At 39.9% G+C, this 15,166-nt stretch overlaps 1 protein-coding gene across 1 annotated transcript in view; it reads right to left on the minus strand.

Annotated features, from left to right (window-relative positions):
• CTDP1 (CTD phosphatase subunit 1) overlaps positions 1–15,166 on the minus strand; it is a 102,516-nt gene that overhangs the window by 37,119 nt on the left and 50,231 nt on the right. The window contains exon 11 of the mRNA XM_075213189.1: positions 8,385–8,553. Coding sequence (XP_075069290.1) covers positions 8,385–8,553 — 169 coding nt within the window. The remainder of the gene's footprint in view (positions 1–8,384; positions 8,554–15,166) is intronic.

Here is a 15,166-nt window from a genome sequence, read left to right on the forward strand (position 1 = left end):
ACATCTCAAAAATTGTTCACTGTTGTTAATAACTCCCCAAAGTTTTATTTTGGGATCACCTGCTACAAGAGCTTTCAGTTTCAAGTGTTTCATGAAAATTGTTTTTATTGAGGCACTACACATCTGAGAAAAATCAACAATACAATATTTTTTCCAGTTCAGTTCATTAGAGGAATGCACGTTCCTCTTCAGGTGTGTTTGGGGACGAGACTTTACCAACAGCACATACTCCCACTTCTGCACAGGATTGTAAACTAAAGTGGAAAGATAATCTACGTGGAAAGACACTTCAATTGTGTTAAAGCAAGTCTCTAGCAAGTCTTAAACTGCTAGAGTACAATGTTTGTCTGTCAATCCTGGCTAAGGGAAGTAGAGCCACATTCAAAATAGCAATTATATAGATGTACAGTGCAGTACAGTTGAATTAACATTTCAACTGAAATAATGCAACACTTTGGAGTGGCAAAGACTTCTAATTAGTCCAAGCAGTTTTACCTACCCCAACTTCTTTAGGTCATGTTTTATCCCACTGCTGGTAGTCAAGTGAAGACTGAGTGCAGCGGTGCGAATCAATACATGACAAGCAGAATTACTCATACAAATTAATAAGCACGGTTCTCAATGTCTCATGACACACACATCAATACTCACATCTAGAATTAGTGAGACACAACAAAATGTCAGCTATACTAGTTGGTATTCACAACTACACTTCTGCAAGAGGAAATTCATGATTAACAATATTTTCAGTTAAATTGGATGAGTCACTGTTAATCAGAGGCCATTTGTCAAAAGAAAAATGAACATATTCAATTAGTAGGGCTATTATTTGAAATATTTAGCTCAGTGAACAAAAAGGATTGAGTTGAATATGGTTATGGCAGCCTACATTTTGCATAGCCTCTCCCAAAACATATTACAGGGAACTGAAATAGAACAAAAATCCTTCCATGGCAGACACTTTTTTTAGTATAGGTTTAACAGAGTTAAACAATAGCAGACATCTAAAACATGCTTTATATAAGTGTAATTGCCTGGCAATCTCAAGTAGTTCACTTTAAAAGTGATATGGTACATCTCTTGAAATCACATAGCAGGATGGGGGGGGGGGGATGGTGAGGAGGAGAGAAGGGATTTTTTCCAAATTTGGAAGAGGAATCAATAGAATATTCACAAGTCCTTACTGAAAATAATTTTTTTGCATATTTTTTTCAGAAAGAGGATCTCATTTGGCTGCATGTTAATAAATAATTTTTATTACTAGTCATCAAGATGCAGTTTTCTATACATTATGAATTACTGGGTTATGACAAGAATCTAAAGACCTTAAAAAATTACTATTATTTTTTTAAAGGACCCCAACCCTCCATTTTAATCTCCCCCTCGCACCCCCAGCTCAACCCTGTTCACTCAGAGATTACAGTACTCAAGTCATTCATACAAACACACACATTTACCTCACAGCTGTCTGCTGCAAGGCTTCCAGCCCTAATTCATTTCAGTTGAATTTGCTCTGCATGTCTGCTCCCATTCTGTAACACTTACAGGAGGGAGTCGGTGCAACCAATCTGCTCAGGGGGTAGGGCGAAGCGCGTCAAGCATGAAACATCCCAAGTTTAACACGGACAAATCAGTCCATATTAGAGAAGAGAAACAGGGTCCGACACACGCTCTAGTAAGCACCTACACTTTTTCCACCCCACTTACATACATGTATTACATACGTATATACTAACAAAACAAACTTCTAAAATTAAGCTTGCAGATAATCAATATTTAAGGAAAAATAGAGAAAAGACTTCTATATGTTATATATAAATGACAGGGCATGTTAGATTGACCTCTTTCATTTCCATTTCTGTGAGTACAGTGCAGCTAAAGGTAAAAGTTAGGATTGACACTCTAAGGAACCATGTCCTATGGGCAGTTCAAGAGGCCAAAACTGATGGAGAGACTAGCAGGAAAGAAAAGCAGTCTGGACTATATCTGTAGGTATCCATAATCATCTGCTCAGTGAAGCAAAGTAGTAAATAATCCAGAGATCACTCTCTCCCACCAATGAATGCTGTAGCCTAAAAAGGATAAAGTAGGCACCTTTCATGAGCAGAGAAAGCAAATGAGCTTAATTTTCAAAACCGTTTTGCAAAATATTTCCCTCATTACGCATTTGACAGCGTCATTTACTAAGTTTCCAGGTCTACCCCAACCACACAGCAGAATTAACAGTTTTCTTCTCAGCTCTAGACCATAAATTCAGCATAAATTCAGCATAATGCGAAAGTACAAATACAGGGCATAATGGCATTTCATGGAAAGGGAAAGCAAAGCAAAAATTTAAAACAAGACTGTATTGCCAGAACTTCACACCTCTATGAAATTGTCTATTCCTCTATAAAATACTCTATTCTTCCTGAATTTTGCATTTTCACTCATCTTTAACAGAAATAAATGAATTACTTGTTTTCTAGACAAAGTGGCCGGTGAAGAAGTATGAACGCGAGAGCATTCTTGTGACGACAAGATCCACCTAATTTGTATATTGTTAATTTAAGTCTTCCCTGCATAAACATAGCATTATAAAAAACAATCTGCCCATGATGGTGCCCAGAGCACACTGCAGCCAGGAGATGCATTTATAAGTTCAAAGCACTGCATGCGGCTTGTATGTTGTGGGTTGGCTACCTTTGGGCTAGAGCGTTCAGACAATTCTCAGTAGGTGAATGATCCCCAAATTAAGTTTAAAAACAATTCCATTTAAACCTTTTTTCTTGTCCAAGCCCCTTTCCTTTATGACATCACGACAAGGGGTGTGTTGGTATGCTAATCTGTTTTACTTCTCTTTGTCCGAAAACAGTTCCACAATTATTATAAAACTTCTGGAACTTAGCAAGGATAGGGCATTCATTTCACTAAACATTGTATGATTTTCTCACACATACACATATGAAGCATGATTACTGTTGTATTGATTCCTTGGGGGATGTATTATCAATAACATATTTCATGAGGTTAGTTCCAGTGATTATAAATTAAATTATACGGTTGATTTCTCAAACAAAGACTATGGAAAGGATTTCTTTGATGCATATTTCCTTATAGAGAGTACACAGAACTTGAAGTGACCCCATATATGGTCCTTTCTAACCAAAGAAATTTCCCAATATTTTAGGATTAAAATGTTAAAATGTTAACTGTGCTATAAACAAAGGTTAATTGCTTCTTCTGTAAAACCAGGGTACTTCTTAATAAACAATCAAGCAAGCTGACAGTGAACATGCTTCTGAAGCATACATCATACCACATTAACTCAATTTGCTAACACAGTGATTTACTGGAGACCATGTTATCTAAACCAACTTCATTTCTTGGGAGTGATCATGACCACAGTAATATATTATTTTCCCAAATATCCTGATTAGACTATAGTCTTCACAACTCGTATCCCCTTTTATGTTGTTACTACAAAAAGGGTAAATAAGAATCATTCCTAAAGGAAAGTGTCTAGAAAACAATGTATTCCTTTGAAGAAGGGGGGGTTAAGGTATTTGTTAAGGCTACAAATATTTAATTGGATAGGCAGAGAAATGTTTCCAAACACAAACATTGACGTTCGGCATTTATATGAAAATATACGTGGCTTGGAAACCGATAGAGGAAGATGCGCATGTTATGAACAGACGATCAGCGACTGAACCGCTATACAGAACCTATGGTGCTGAATGTTTTTCACGATAAGAAGATACCTTTTCCAGAGCCACATTGCCCCTGGACTAGTACTCTGATGCCCCTGGACTTGATCCCAGTAGTAGTATATACTTGTTAACAGCCGTGAGTGAGGTAGAGTCAAGAAACTTGCAGCTATGGGGCAACACACAGACAAAGCAAGACAGACAGAACACAAAAGAGGATAGTCAACTGGCAAGCTGGGTCAGAGGGCAGGAGAGGTACATAAGGTCAATAAACAGGCAAAGAGTTCAAGGGCGGGCAGAGATCCAACATTAAGGTCCAGTAAACATAGCCAAGGTTAAACACACTGAATCCAGCAGCAGAAGATATATCAATCTATATAGAACAACAATACATGAACTGGCCTATATCAGCAAGACAAATATGGCAATGAGTGTATTTATGCAAGTCCTGGCCAATCAGTTTCTGGGTAGAAATCATGTGAGCAGAAAGCATTGGCTGATCAGCTGCTAGGTAATGAGCAGTGATGAGTCTTGCAAGAGCGGATAAATCAGCTGCAGCATGAAATCCCTGTTAGAAGCTCAGAAAGCAGGTTAAGTAGCAACCTCCAGTACACAGAAAACACAACAACTCAGTAAAATCTAGAATGGATTCTGTACACAACAGAGCAGTGAAGACAAAACAGCGGTCGAGTTTCAACAACCACATGAATATTCAGCTTCTAATTTACAGTAATTACCTCATATCTCACAGTCTGGTCCATCCCCTGGCAGGGGTAGCTGCTGGTATGCCAAGAGGCTTGAAACCCCCAGCTGCACAAATCGAGATCTGTTTATTTGTCTTAATAAGGTCCAAACAAGACCCTAATCTGCCAGTTAACAAGGTACCCCCACAAATACAGAATATGGAGAACTCCCTTCCCCTTAACAAAGAAAGACATGGATATCATTGACAGATATGAAACAAATATTTATATATACACAAATGCCAGTTTCCAATCCATATTTCACAATAAGATTTTGAAATTACAAGCAAATGATCTAGCATGCTTTCACAGCAGCATAGACCAGGACTTTACACCAAGAATTGATTTTGCTACAAAAGAAAAGCGAGGATCTTGAGAATCTGTAATGCAAACCAATCTCAATGCTTATCTACACTGTTCCTTGAAGTGCTTAAGGCCCTACTAATAGTCAAGAGCTCATAGGGAGAAGAGTCTAATGACTTGCACAGGGGTACTCTTCATCAATTTTGATGACGACAAAACAAAATATTTCAGGACTTGCTCCTTCCCCCCATATTGCTTAAAGAAGTGATTTCAAATTGATAACCAAGTGCGTGTGGGACAATAGAGTACATTATAAAAGAGGATTTCCTTTTTGCCTCATTGTGATATACAGAGGTAAATCATTTACTATCAGGAACTCGAAAAAAGACCTGGGCCTGCTTCGAAAGATCAGTCTACAAGTTGATGCATCCCGAGAAAATTCGTCCACTCAAACGAGCTACACCTTTCTCCCACTCACAGTGGGAGAAAGCCAACCCAAATCAATAATGAAGCCCATATTACCATCTGGCCCAAATATCTTTATACAATTAGCAAGCATCCAGATTTGATATATATAGCTTAAACACTACAAAGCAATACCTATTAATTTTGTTACTTGCAAAGTGAAGGGGCTTAATTCTCACAATAAGCGCTTCTTAGTATTTGTTGAACTAAAGTGACTGACAAATCAAATATTTTAATCACTCAAAAGTCAGTCATATACTCAAAAGTCAGTCATATCCTCAAATATGCTAAGACAGAACAAAAACAAACCTAAAAGAGTTGCATTACTGCTCCCCAAAACAATTTGTTTCAATCTAGTTTTCAAATCTTCGTGACCCTGATGCTATATTTATTAGAGATGTTCACTGACCCCAATGTTTTAGTTTTGGATCTGTAATTTCCAGTCATTTCCAGGCAATTTTGGCCACCTCACAGGTCACAATATTATCACTGCAGCTTTAGTGTTAGCAATGGCACTCAGCAATGTCACTGGAGACTGGAGAATGACAAGGGACACTGCCATCCCTCCTGTTTCTGTGTGAGCTATGGCACAGAGCAATGTCACTGGAGAGTGACAAGAATACTGCCACACCTCCTATTTCTGCTTAAGCAATGACGCTGACCAATTGCACTGGAGACTGCAAAGAATGATCCTACCACTTATGTGACTGTCTGTGAAATGGTGCCGGATCTCCGTGGAGGGCGGTACTTATGGAATCCAAAGCTCGGCACTTGGATTGCCTAAGTTGTGAGGGGGGCATCTCTAATATTAATGGTGTTATAACCATGAACAATGTATCTGCTCTGAAAACTGGGAACAAGGAATTTTAAGCCATCATTCTGACTTAATGATACATATTACACACTTATCTAATGACAGAAAATTTTAACTGGCTATCAAATCCCAAACTGGACAGATTCCAGGGGGATGCTACTCTGCCTATTCCAATTCCAAATCAATTCTACTTATAGGTCAAGATCATGGAGTAGCTGATCTATAATACATCCTCAGGGTAGAGGCTTCTCCTACTTCAATCCCCTTGATTTTTATTTACACATCCAGTTGGCAGTAGTAGACCATTGGCTGAAAATCAACAACTTTGGATCCGATTAGAAAACAGGAACATTAGACAATGATCCCCTTGATTCTGTAATCAAAGATTTCTTTAATGTTCCAAAACAGTTTAAACAAAGAAATAATGATGCGCTTCTTAGTAACCCCTAAATGGTAGGTCGGGTACCTGCAGAAATCTCTGCCTTTTTTGAGGAGGATAGAGCAGATGATGCTTCCCATTCCACACTGTGCAAAGCTTACAAGGTGGTCATCAGGGGTAAATTGATACAAAAGAACCTTCAGCAAACTAAGGACCTTGCATTGAGTCTCACTGGTCATGAAAGTTAATATGAAAAACTCAAAACCCTGTTTTAAAAAATTTTAATTGCAGCAGCCAGAAACAAATATAATCAAATACTTTCTAATGGAGATGAGTACCAGCTACATAGGAACAGAGATATGACTGTCAATTAGATGAATGAAAGAAATAAGAGGACAGGTGTTTCCACTGTATCTCCGTGAACCAGATAGGGAAATGACCTGGGATACGAAGGCTCTATGTGATAATTTTCCACACAGCTACAGACAACTTAATGGCTTAGGTATCCACATTGATCATTTTCTTACAAATATCAAAGCTGAAATGTCTCTTGATAACCCAATAGAAATAGTAGAAGTGTCACCGTTCATAAACTCACTAAACCCACAAAAGGAGCAGGGGTCCAGTTGGCTTTTACAATGTGTATTATAAAAATAATTTGCACCAATATATAACAAAACTGTTTTAAGTCCTTTTTAGAAGGAGAGCACTGCCCATGTACAATCCTAAATAATACGTTGAGTGGGAAAAGATGTAGATTGCTGTAATGATCACTCGATCTCTCGACTTAAGTCCGATCTAAAGATCTATACTAAAGTGCTAGCCTCTAGACTAAATCCTCAATTACCAAAATTGATCAACACTGACCAGATAAACTGAGAATCACCCTCTTGTGTCTTTTGCACTAAATCATAGAAAGTCATTCACACGATAAATGATTCAACAGATGGGAAAATTTGGTCCTTTCAATCAATAAAGACATGGCATTCCCTACATCATAGAAAAGAGAATTACTATTTACAAACTTGCTCAATCGACAACATTCAAGAGAAAAGCAGTTAGGAACTTTGTTACAAAATTTGCAATACCAGTTTGTCTGCCAACATATCGGTGGGAACACAAACACTTACAATGCGAAATGGGTGGACGAACTAAGTAAATCAGACAAGGGACAGAATCTAGGAGATGGCCACAAGCTCCTCAGTTTGTGAGACTACAAAATACTATTTCTATAAAGGTCTAGTATTGCTGGTGTAAGACCCACAAGAAGCCATAAAGGCTAACCCTTGGTATACCCAATGCGTGGAAGATGATACAGGGCAAAAAGGCACTCTACCTGATACCATCTGAGCCTGCAAAACAATTACATTCCCCTCCCTGATTTCAGATACTAAGTCCTTCTCTTTCCTATAGGCCCAGCATATTATATCATATCACAGGTCTTAACTCCCCTTAGCCAGATACTCCTCAATAAACAGACTACAAAACGAACTGATAACTCAAATTGTACTTGCAACTAAATTTCTCATCTTACTAAAAGCAGAGTGCAGCTCTACCGTTTCTCAAGTTGTAAAATGAATTTGGGACTGTATGGAAATGTAGATTTAATGCTAACCTGAATGATTCTATGGCCAGTTTTGACAAAATATGGAACCCGTGTATGTTGACCATGAACCATGTTCCTCCCCACCTGTCATCCTGGATAGGAAAGATAATATTGACACATACTTAATCATGTTGGATGATAACTTCTGGTACAAATATGTAAAAAAGAAATAAAAAAAAAAATTGTACACCTCGTTTGCATACCAACTTCTGGGTTGGGCACTAAAGGCTGACTCTCCTTTCCCCTGCCTGTCATTCAATGCGACAACATTCCATCTGTGTTCTAAGAGTGTGCAATAAATATATTCAAATAAAAAAGTAAATATAGAACAAGAAAATAAAAATGATATACATTACTACCAATCAACAACTGCATTGTAACTTACTTCTTTATCCATGCTCTCTAAATCCTCTTTGCAAAGTGTATATAAAGGCATAGTTTCAGACATGCTTGGCTGACGTTTTCTCCGCGCTGGACCAGACTGTTCCTCATCTGCACTTGCTGTCGGCAGCTCTTCATCATCAAACATTTGTTCTTGATGAGGATGAACAACTCTGTCAAAGGTAATGGGTTTCTGTGGTTAATTAATATGTTGCATGTGGCATTAAAATTAGCAAGCTGCTTGCTAAACATACAATAAATTAAGTACTATAATGAACAAGTAGAAGACAAAGCTACTGTACCTTAAAATGCAAAAGCATTCATAGGTAAGAATTCTCTAATAAGGTTAGTTGTGTCTCTTGACGATATGATGGACTAGATGCAGACATTTTAATTTTTAAAATGGTTTATGTCAAACTATGTTTAAGAAAAAATATACATATCTATTAACTTCGAAGAACTCTTATATCACACGCATATTCTATTATTAAGACACACCATTTGAGAATCACCTAAGTATTTGTAAGCATAACTTGCCCAGAACGGTTTGAATTTTTTAGTACCAGTCAAGCTTGCCCAAGTTTTGCGTGCTTACACTCAAGCAAATTAACATTTATTTATTTATTTTACCTTAGGAAGGGTCCAACTCTTGGAGACACATACTAGCAACATATAGGAAATTACTTTAAAATTGGCAGATTTTATTAATGTTTAGTTAAAGCAATTCCCAAAGTACGTGAAGTTGGAATTTTAGTTCGGAACACCCCATTCAAATACATGAGTTTCTAAATGTTTACTTGGCGTGCTTATTAACTACAAATGTTGTCACTTTACAGTGAAATTTCCCTATGAATATAAGAATATTTTAATGCAAGGTTTGTCTAAGGTCTGAGCACTTTATTGCATTCAGTCTTCAAATCCCTTTTGTCTGGAACGCCTCCTTTTTGAAGTGGGTGAGGACAGAATAACACCTAGCCCATCGGACCATCAGGATACTCACAGAAGCGGCATTTCAGGAGATGTGTGCTGATGTTATGTAAGGCCGTGAACGGTCTAGTCACGCGATTATGTTAGTGAGAAGATAGCTACACAGAGGGGTAGTGTCATGGTGTTGAAAGGGGAATAGAACCAAACATGAACTATTAGAGAACATTCGCTAGTGGAAGTTGTTACTGTTATGCCACAGGTGCAGCAACACACACCTCCATACAAAAGAAAGTTCATGCATCTAACTTGTTGCAAACCGACATTTCATTCATTCCTTGAATGGATTCAAATGTTTGTAAAATTGTGAAAATAAACATAATTTACAGCAGTTTAATTTGTAACTCTGCACATTACATTCAGAGCCCTTTCTAGAATGTGACACGATGCATAAAGAACATTTGTGTCTACTAATAAAACTTACACATTACACACTTTGTCTCATCTATGTTGTATAAGTCACTTTCACAGATGGTCCAGATGTGCAAAATACTAACTATAAAAAGTTTTCACATACTGTTATTACACATACATTCCATCTTTATACTACAATGTGTACAAACTGCATCCTAAAAGCTGGACATCCCCAATTAAACATAGACTCAAAAGTGTGGCTTTGTAATTGAAAGTAAATATGTAATCTCTAATGGTGAATTGATGTGTAAAAAATAACCTGTTGTCACACCTTGTCGTAAATTTACCGTACTTCAAGAACAAAGGTTCTCAACTGTTTTTTTTTTAAACGGTCTTGGACTCCAGGTGTTAGCGTGCCAATGGTTCTTGGTGGAAGCCAAAAGAGGTAGTTTACAATAAAATGCAAAGTGCAAAATCATGTGAATGTAAAAAAACTTTCTTCAGCTTCATGTTTTGTACAATAGAGTGTGCTTAACAAACTACAAAAAAGCAGGCATTTCTAGAAAGAAAAATTACCTTTTCAGGCTATTAAGTTTATGTTTGAAAATTAAAAATAAGTCCAGAAAAGTGGACGGCGTTTATTTAATAGGATTGATTTCTCACAGCTAACATCTGTTTGCATTCATCATCAGCTATTTATATAGCGCCACTAATTCCACAGTGCTGTACAGAGAGCACACTTACATCAGTCTCTGCCCCATTGGAGCTTACAGTCTAAATTCCCTAACATACACACACAGACAGACAGAGATAGAGAGACCATTTAACCTACTAGTATGTTTTTGGAGTGTGGGAGGAAACCCACGCAAGCACAGGGAAAACATACAAACTTCACACAGCGAAGGCCATGGTCGGGAATTGAACTCATGACCCCAGTGCTGTGAGGCAGAAGTGCTAACCACCAATGATGATATCCATCTTCAAAATGATGGGTTAAAACAGCACCCACACTTAATGCAGAGCATCAACTTCCAGGATAAAAGGTCAAAACAAATCTGGCTGGCAAAGAACTGATGTGGCAAACTTGTTTGATGCACTTGTTTGTTGCAATGGAATACTGCTTTAACTTCGTCAGAACAATTGGAGGGATCAGACCTTTTTGGTAGGGGCTGTGATCAGGGCCGTCATAACAGTATTATAGGCCCCCGGGCAAAGCAGTGCACTGGGGCCCGACCTACCACTCTCAGGAATAAAAATGTCAATTACCAATAAAATTAAGCTTATATTTATTGGTACTTCCAACAAAACAAGTGTTTACAGATTAAAAACATGCTGTACAGCAGAGATAATCCATACAAATGTTTGGACAATATAACACGAGCCTTGAGGTTGAAAAGCCACCATGCTGCCCCTATTGGATGGATCAAATTCCTAACCAAAATCTGTTGAAATTTATCCACACTTTATGATAGTGAGCCAACATGTCATTGAGCAGTCTCATGTCCAACAGTGCTCTGAAACCTTGCATGCTTTACAAGAGAATGGGACCATGGGCTGCTCTGTTAAGGGAGAAAAGTGAGAATAATTAAAACCTGGCTGACAATTAACAGGTGCTTTATTGACATTCATGCAATTAAAACCTAAAAAGGACAGAAATTCTCCAAAAGATAGGCTTGTTGGGTGGCATATTTTTATCACTGCTCCCCAGATGCACCTATAATGGTTAGCCTGAATGTATTTACATAGCTTTATTCATACACTGTTCCAAAACAAACGAACGATTGGAATCATGTTCTAACTGGACGGATGCTGACATGTGACTCACGAATCACCTTTAAATAGTATGTGTGTAATTCAACAGTACTATTCCTGTGATGAAACCATGATAGACACGGAGAAACGCGTTAGAACATCTCTACAGTCATTTTACCAAGCACAGTTATTTTCTGGATATTTACTTCCTGTACCCCGGGGTATTCGGCTGGATATGAAGTAAGTGGATCAAGTGGACCTTCAATATATATATAATCCGTGTTGTTTTCCACCGGCCGCCAAGCGTGTGAAGTGTCTTAATTTAGACTATTTGTCATCATTGCTGCAGCCTCTCTGCGCGCTAATATCAACTCGTTTGGCCGGTGAATGTTTGTGAAAGCCAGGAGAGCTTATTACTCCTTATATAAAAACCGCTTGTCTATCTATGATCGAAGGACTTTTTATCTATTGTTTCAATCTGCTGCAGTGACTGTCTGCTTGCTACAAAGTAGCATAAGAATCATACATATTACCACTTATTCACATGGTTCTTTTTGATATCTAAGAACAAGGAAGCGTGTGTTTTCTTCCTCTTTCCAAGTGGACTAATTGGTTCAAGTTTACCTACGTACTTATTCCAACTGCATGCTGAGTACTTGCACTCTACCGGCTGACTCCGGTCTCCAGGGGATAGGAGAATGTTATCTTGAATGCAATTTAGCGATACACACTTGCCATAATTTTGGCGTTTACATTACTGTGCGTATGCTACAGTTATAATTTGTTGTATGCATATTGGTATTTTAATTGTGATTCAATTGAATTTTTATTAAAAATTATTTGATGGATACAGCGCCCCTTTTCTGTTCTCTATACTATTGTAGCATTATGACACCTCTCACACCATTATACATAAATCTTCCACACCCTGTGGTAGATCTGACCTGACGCCGGCTTCCGAGCCCTCATTAGGGTATCCACTACCCTAGGGGAGAAACCCCTGGATCTCTATAGATTAGCCTAAACAGCCATGCCATTAAAGCCAATAGAGGTAAGTCCAGATGACGAAAAGGTCCTTGATCAAAAAGATCGGGACTGAGTGTAAAGGCCCAACCTGGTTTCTCCGCCATAAGCAAGATGTTTGCGAACCAAACCCACCTGTGCTAATTTGGCACCACAAGAATCACCAGATGACACCCCATCCTTACTCACCGAAGCACTCGCGGAAGCATCGGAATTGGTGGAAAAAGATATCCTAGCCGGAAATCCCACTTCATGGACATCACCGCAAACACCAGAGGATTTCTGGTCCTTGTGCAAAACTTCGGCACCTGATGGTTGTGTCCGGATGCCATCAAATCCAGATCTGAAAGACCCCATCCCTGGACCAGTTGTTGAAAAACCTGCGGGTGCAGAGACCATTCTCCCGGAAGGATTGCATGTCTGCTGAGATAATTCGCTTCCATGTTGTCTACTCCTGGAATGCAAACTGTGGCTATTGCTGGGACACAGGACTTCGCCCCAGGAAAGGATCTGTTCTGCCACCTGCATGACTCCTACACTTTTTTTTTCTCCATGACAAATTACATGCGCCACCGCTGGGATGTTGTCGGACTGTAGCTGAACCGGGTTTCCTTGAAGTAAGGATTGTGCTTCCTGAAGAGCTAGAAACATGGCCCGTAACTTGGGCTCACATGGAGGCTCTCCTGCTAATCAACATTCTCAGAGACCCTGCAGACGGAGATGGAGAACCACCACTGTTCAGCCTCGCAGACTAGCATTTGTAGTTACTAGGACCCAGGTCCACAGTGCAAAGGACTTGCCTGCCTTCAGATGATCCTGTGTGAACCACCAACCCAGGGAATTGAGTCCTAATGTAGAGGTGAATCCATTGGGACTCCAGATGGAGAGATCAAGACCACTGACTCAAACGAATCCACTGGAAAGCACGCAAGTGGAACTGACTGTAGGGAAGAGTCTCGAATGCAGACACCATCAACCCGCATGCCCAACCTCATGGATGGACGCGGATGATCCAGGAGTATCTGAACAGAGTTCTGAACAGAGCGAACCTTCTGCTCCGGTAGAAAAACTCTGAAGAACTGTGTTCATCAAAAAGTGGGTGGGTTCCAGTTGAGATTTCGGAAAATTTATTATCCACCCATGCTGTTCCAGAAACCGAAGGGACAGAGTAAGGTGTAGAGAAAGGAGCAGGCCCGAGGAAGCTTTAATGAGCAAGTCGTCCAGGTATGAAACTACATTTACTTCCTGGGCATGTAACCTGCCACCATAACTGCAGTAATCTTCGTAAATACTCTGGGCGCGGTGGAAAGATCGAAAGGAAGTGCCCAAAATTGAAAATGAGAACCTCCTATGGTGAAGCGAAGCAGGGACTGATGTCCCTTACAAATAGGGATGTGTAGGTAAGCGTTCCGGATGTCTACAGATGCCAGAAACTACAGGGTTTCCAACCCGTTGATCACCGAGCGAACTGATTCCATACGAAATTTGGTCACACGAAGATGAAGGTTGAGACTCCTGAGGTTCAGTATCGGCCAAAACGAACGTCTTGTTTGGGAACCAAAAACAGTTTTCAGTAAAAACACCCTGCCTTTCTGATTGTCCAGAACCTGGCAAATGACACCAGCGAAAAGAGAAGTGACCGACTGGAGCATCGTCCTTCTCTTGATCAAATTGTGAGGCAATGGAGCCTGGAAGAATCGTTGAGGAGCAGGACTCATGATGTCTATGAAATAACCTCTGGATATTATTCCCAAGATCCAAAACATCCCTGATAGACACTGCCCACTGATCCTTGAACAACAGACTGTGACCACCGACCCCCACAGCCGTGAGGAGAGGGGAAATCCCTTCATGTGGGAGGTCTTGTTTGAGATCTTGGTAGATGGACGCCTCTTAGAATTGGAACTTCTTTCCTTCTGAGATGGTCCCCTGAGTTCAAGCAGTCTGCTCTAATTGAAGACTGCCCCCTTAAGGCCGTTACCACGAAAGTATTGCCAAAAAGAAGTAGAGGACTCCTAGGCCTAGATGTGTTCACTGGCAGAAAAGTGCTCTTAACTCCAGTCATCTGACTGATCATGTTATCTAGTTCTGGACAGAAGAGGATCGATCTTGAAAAAGGTAAAGGCTTGTAGGATTTTTTTGGACTTCCCGTCGGAATCCCAGGAACGAAACCAAAATGTTCTCCTAGCTGTCACCGCCGAAGCAGACACTGAAAAGGAAAGGGAAGGCGCATTCTGAGCCGCCTCATAAAGATAGCCGGAAGCTTCCTTTAAGTGAAGAGCCAAGGGAAGTAAATCGCAATCCTGCAGACCCGTAGCCAATTGGTCGGCCCAAGACTCCATTGCTCTCGCCACCCACACAGACGAGAACAAAGGTCTAAAGGCTGTGCCAGCTGCAAGGAAGATGATCTTCAGAAACCCCTCCAGGATCCTGAAGTACTGCTGCACCTGGAACCTGCAGGGTAGTATGCCGGGCTAACCTGGCCATCGGAGTATCCACTCTGGGTAACTGCAGGAACAGGATGTAGCTCGTTGGAAACAGAGGATAAAGCATTGCATACCTGCGAGGAACCGAAAACTTCTTATCAGCCTGCTTCCAGGTGGATTCGGCAATCTTTGTAAGCACCACTGACGATGGAAAAAAACAGCTGAGCAGGAAGGACCTGATCTTCCA

The sequence above is a fragment of the Mixophyes fleayi genome, chromosome 5, assembly GCF_038048845.1.
Source record: "Mixophyes fleayi isolate aMixFle1 chromosome 5, aMixFle1.hap1, whole genome shotgun sequence".
NCBI classification, from domain to species: Eukaryota; Metazoa; Chordata; class Amphibia; order Anura; family Limnodynastidae; genus Mixophyes; species Mixophyes fleayi.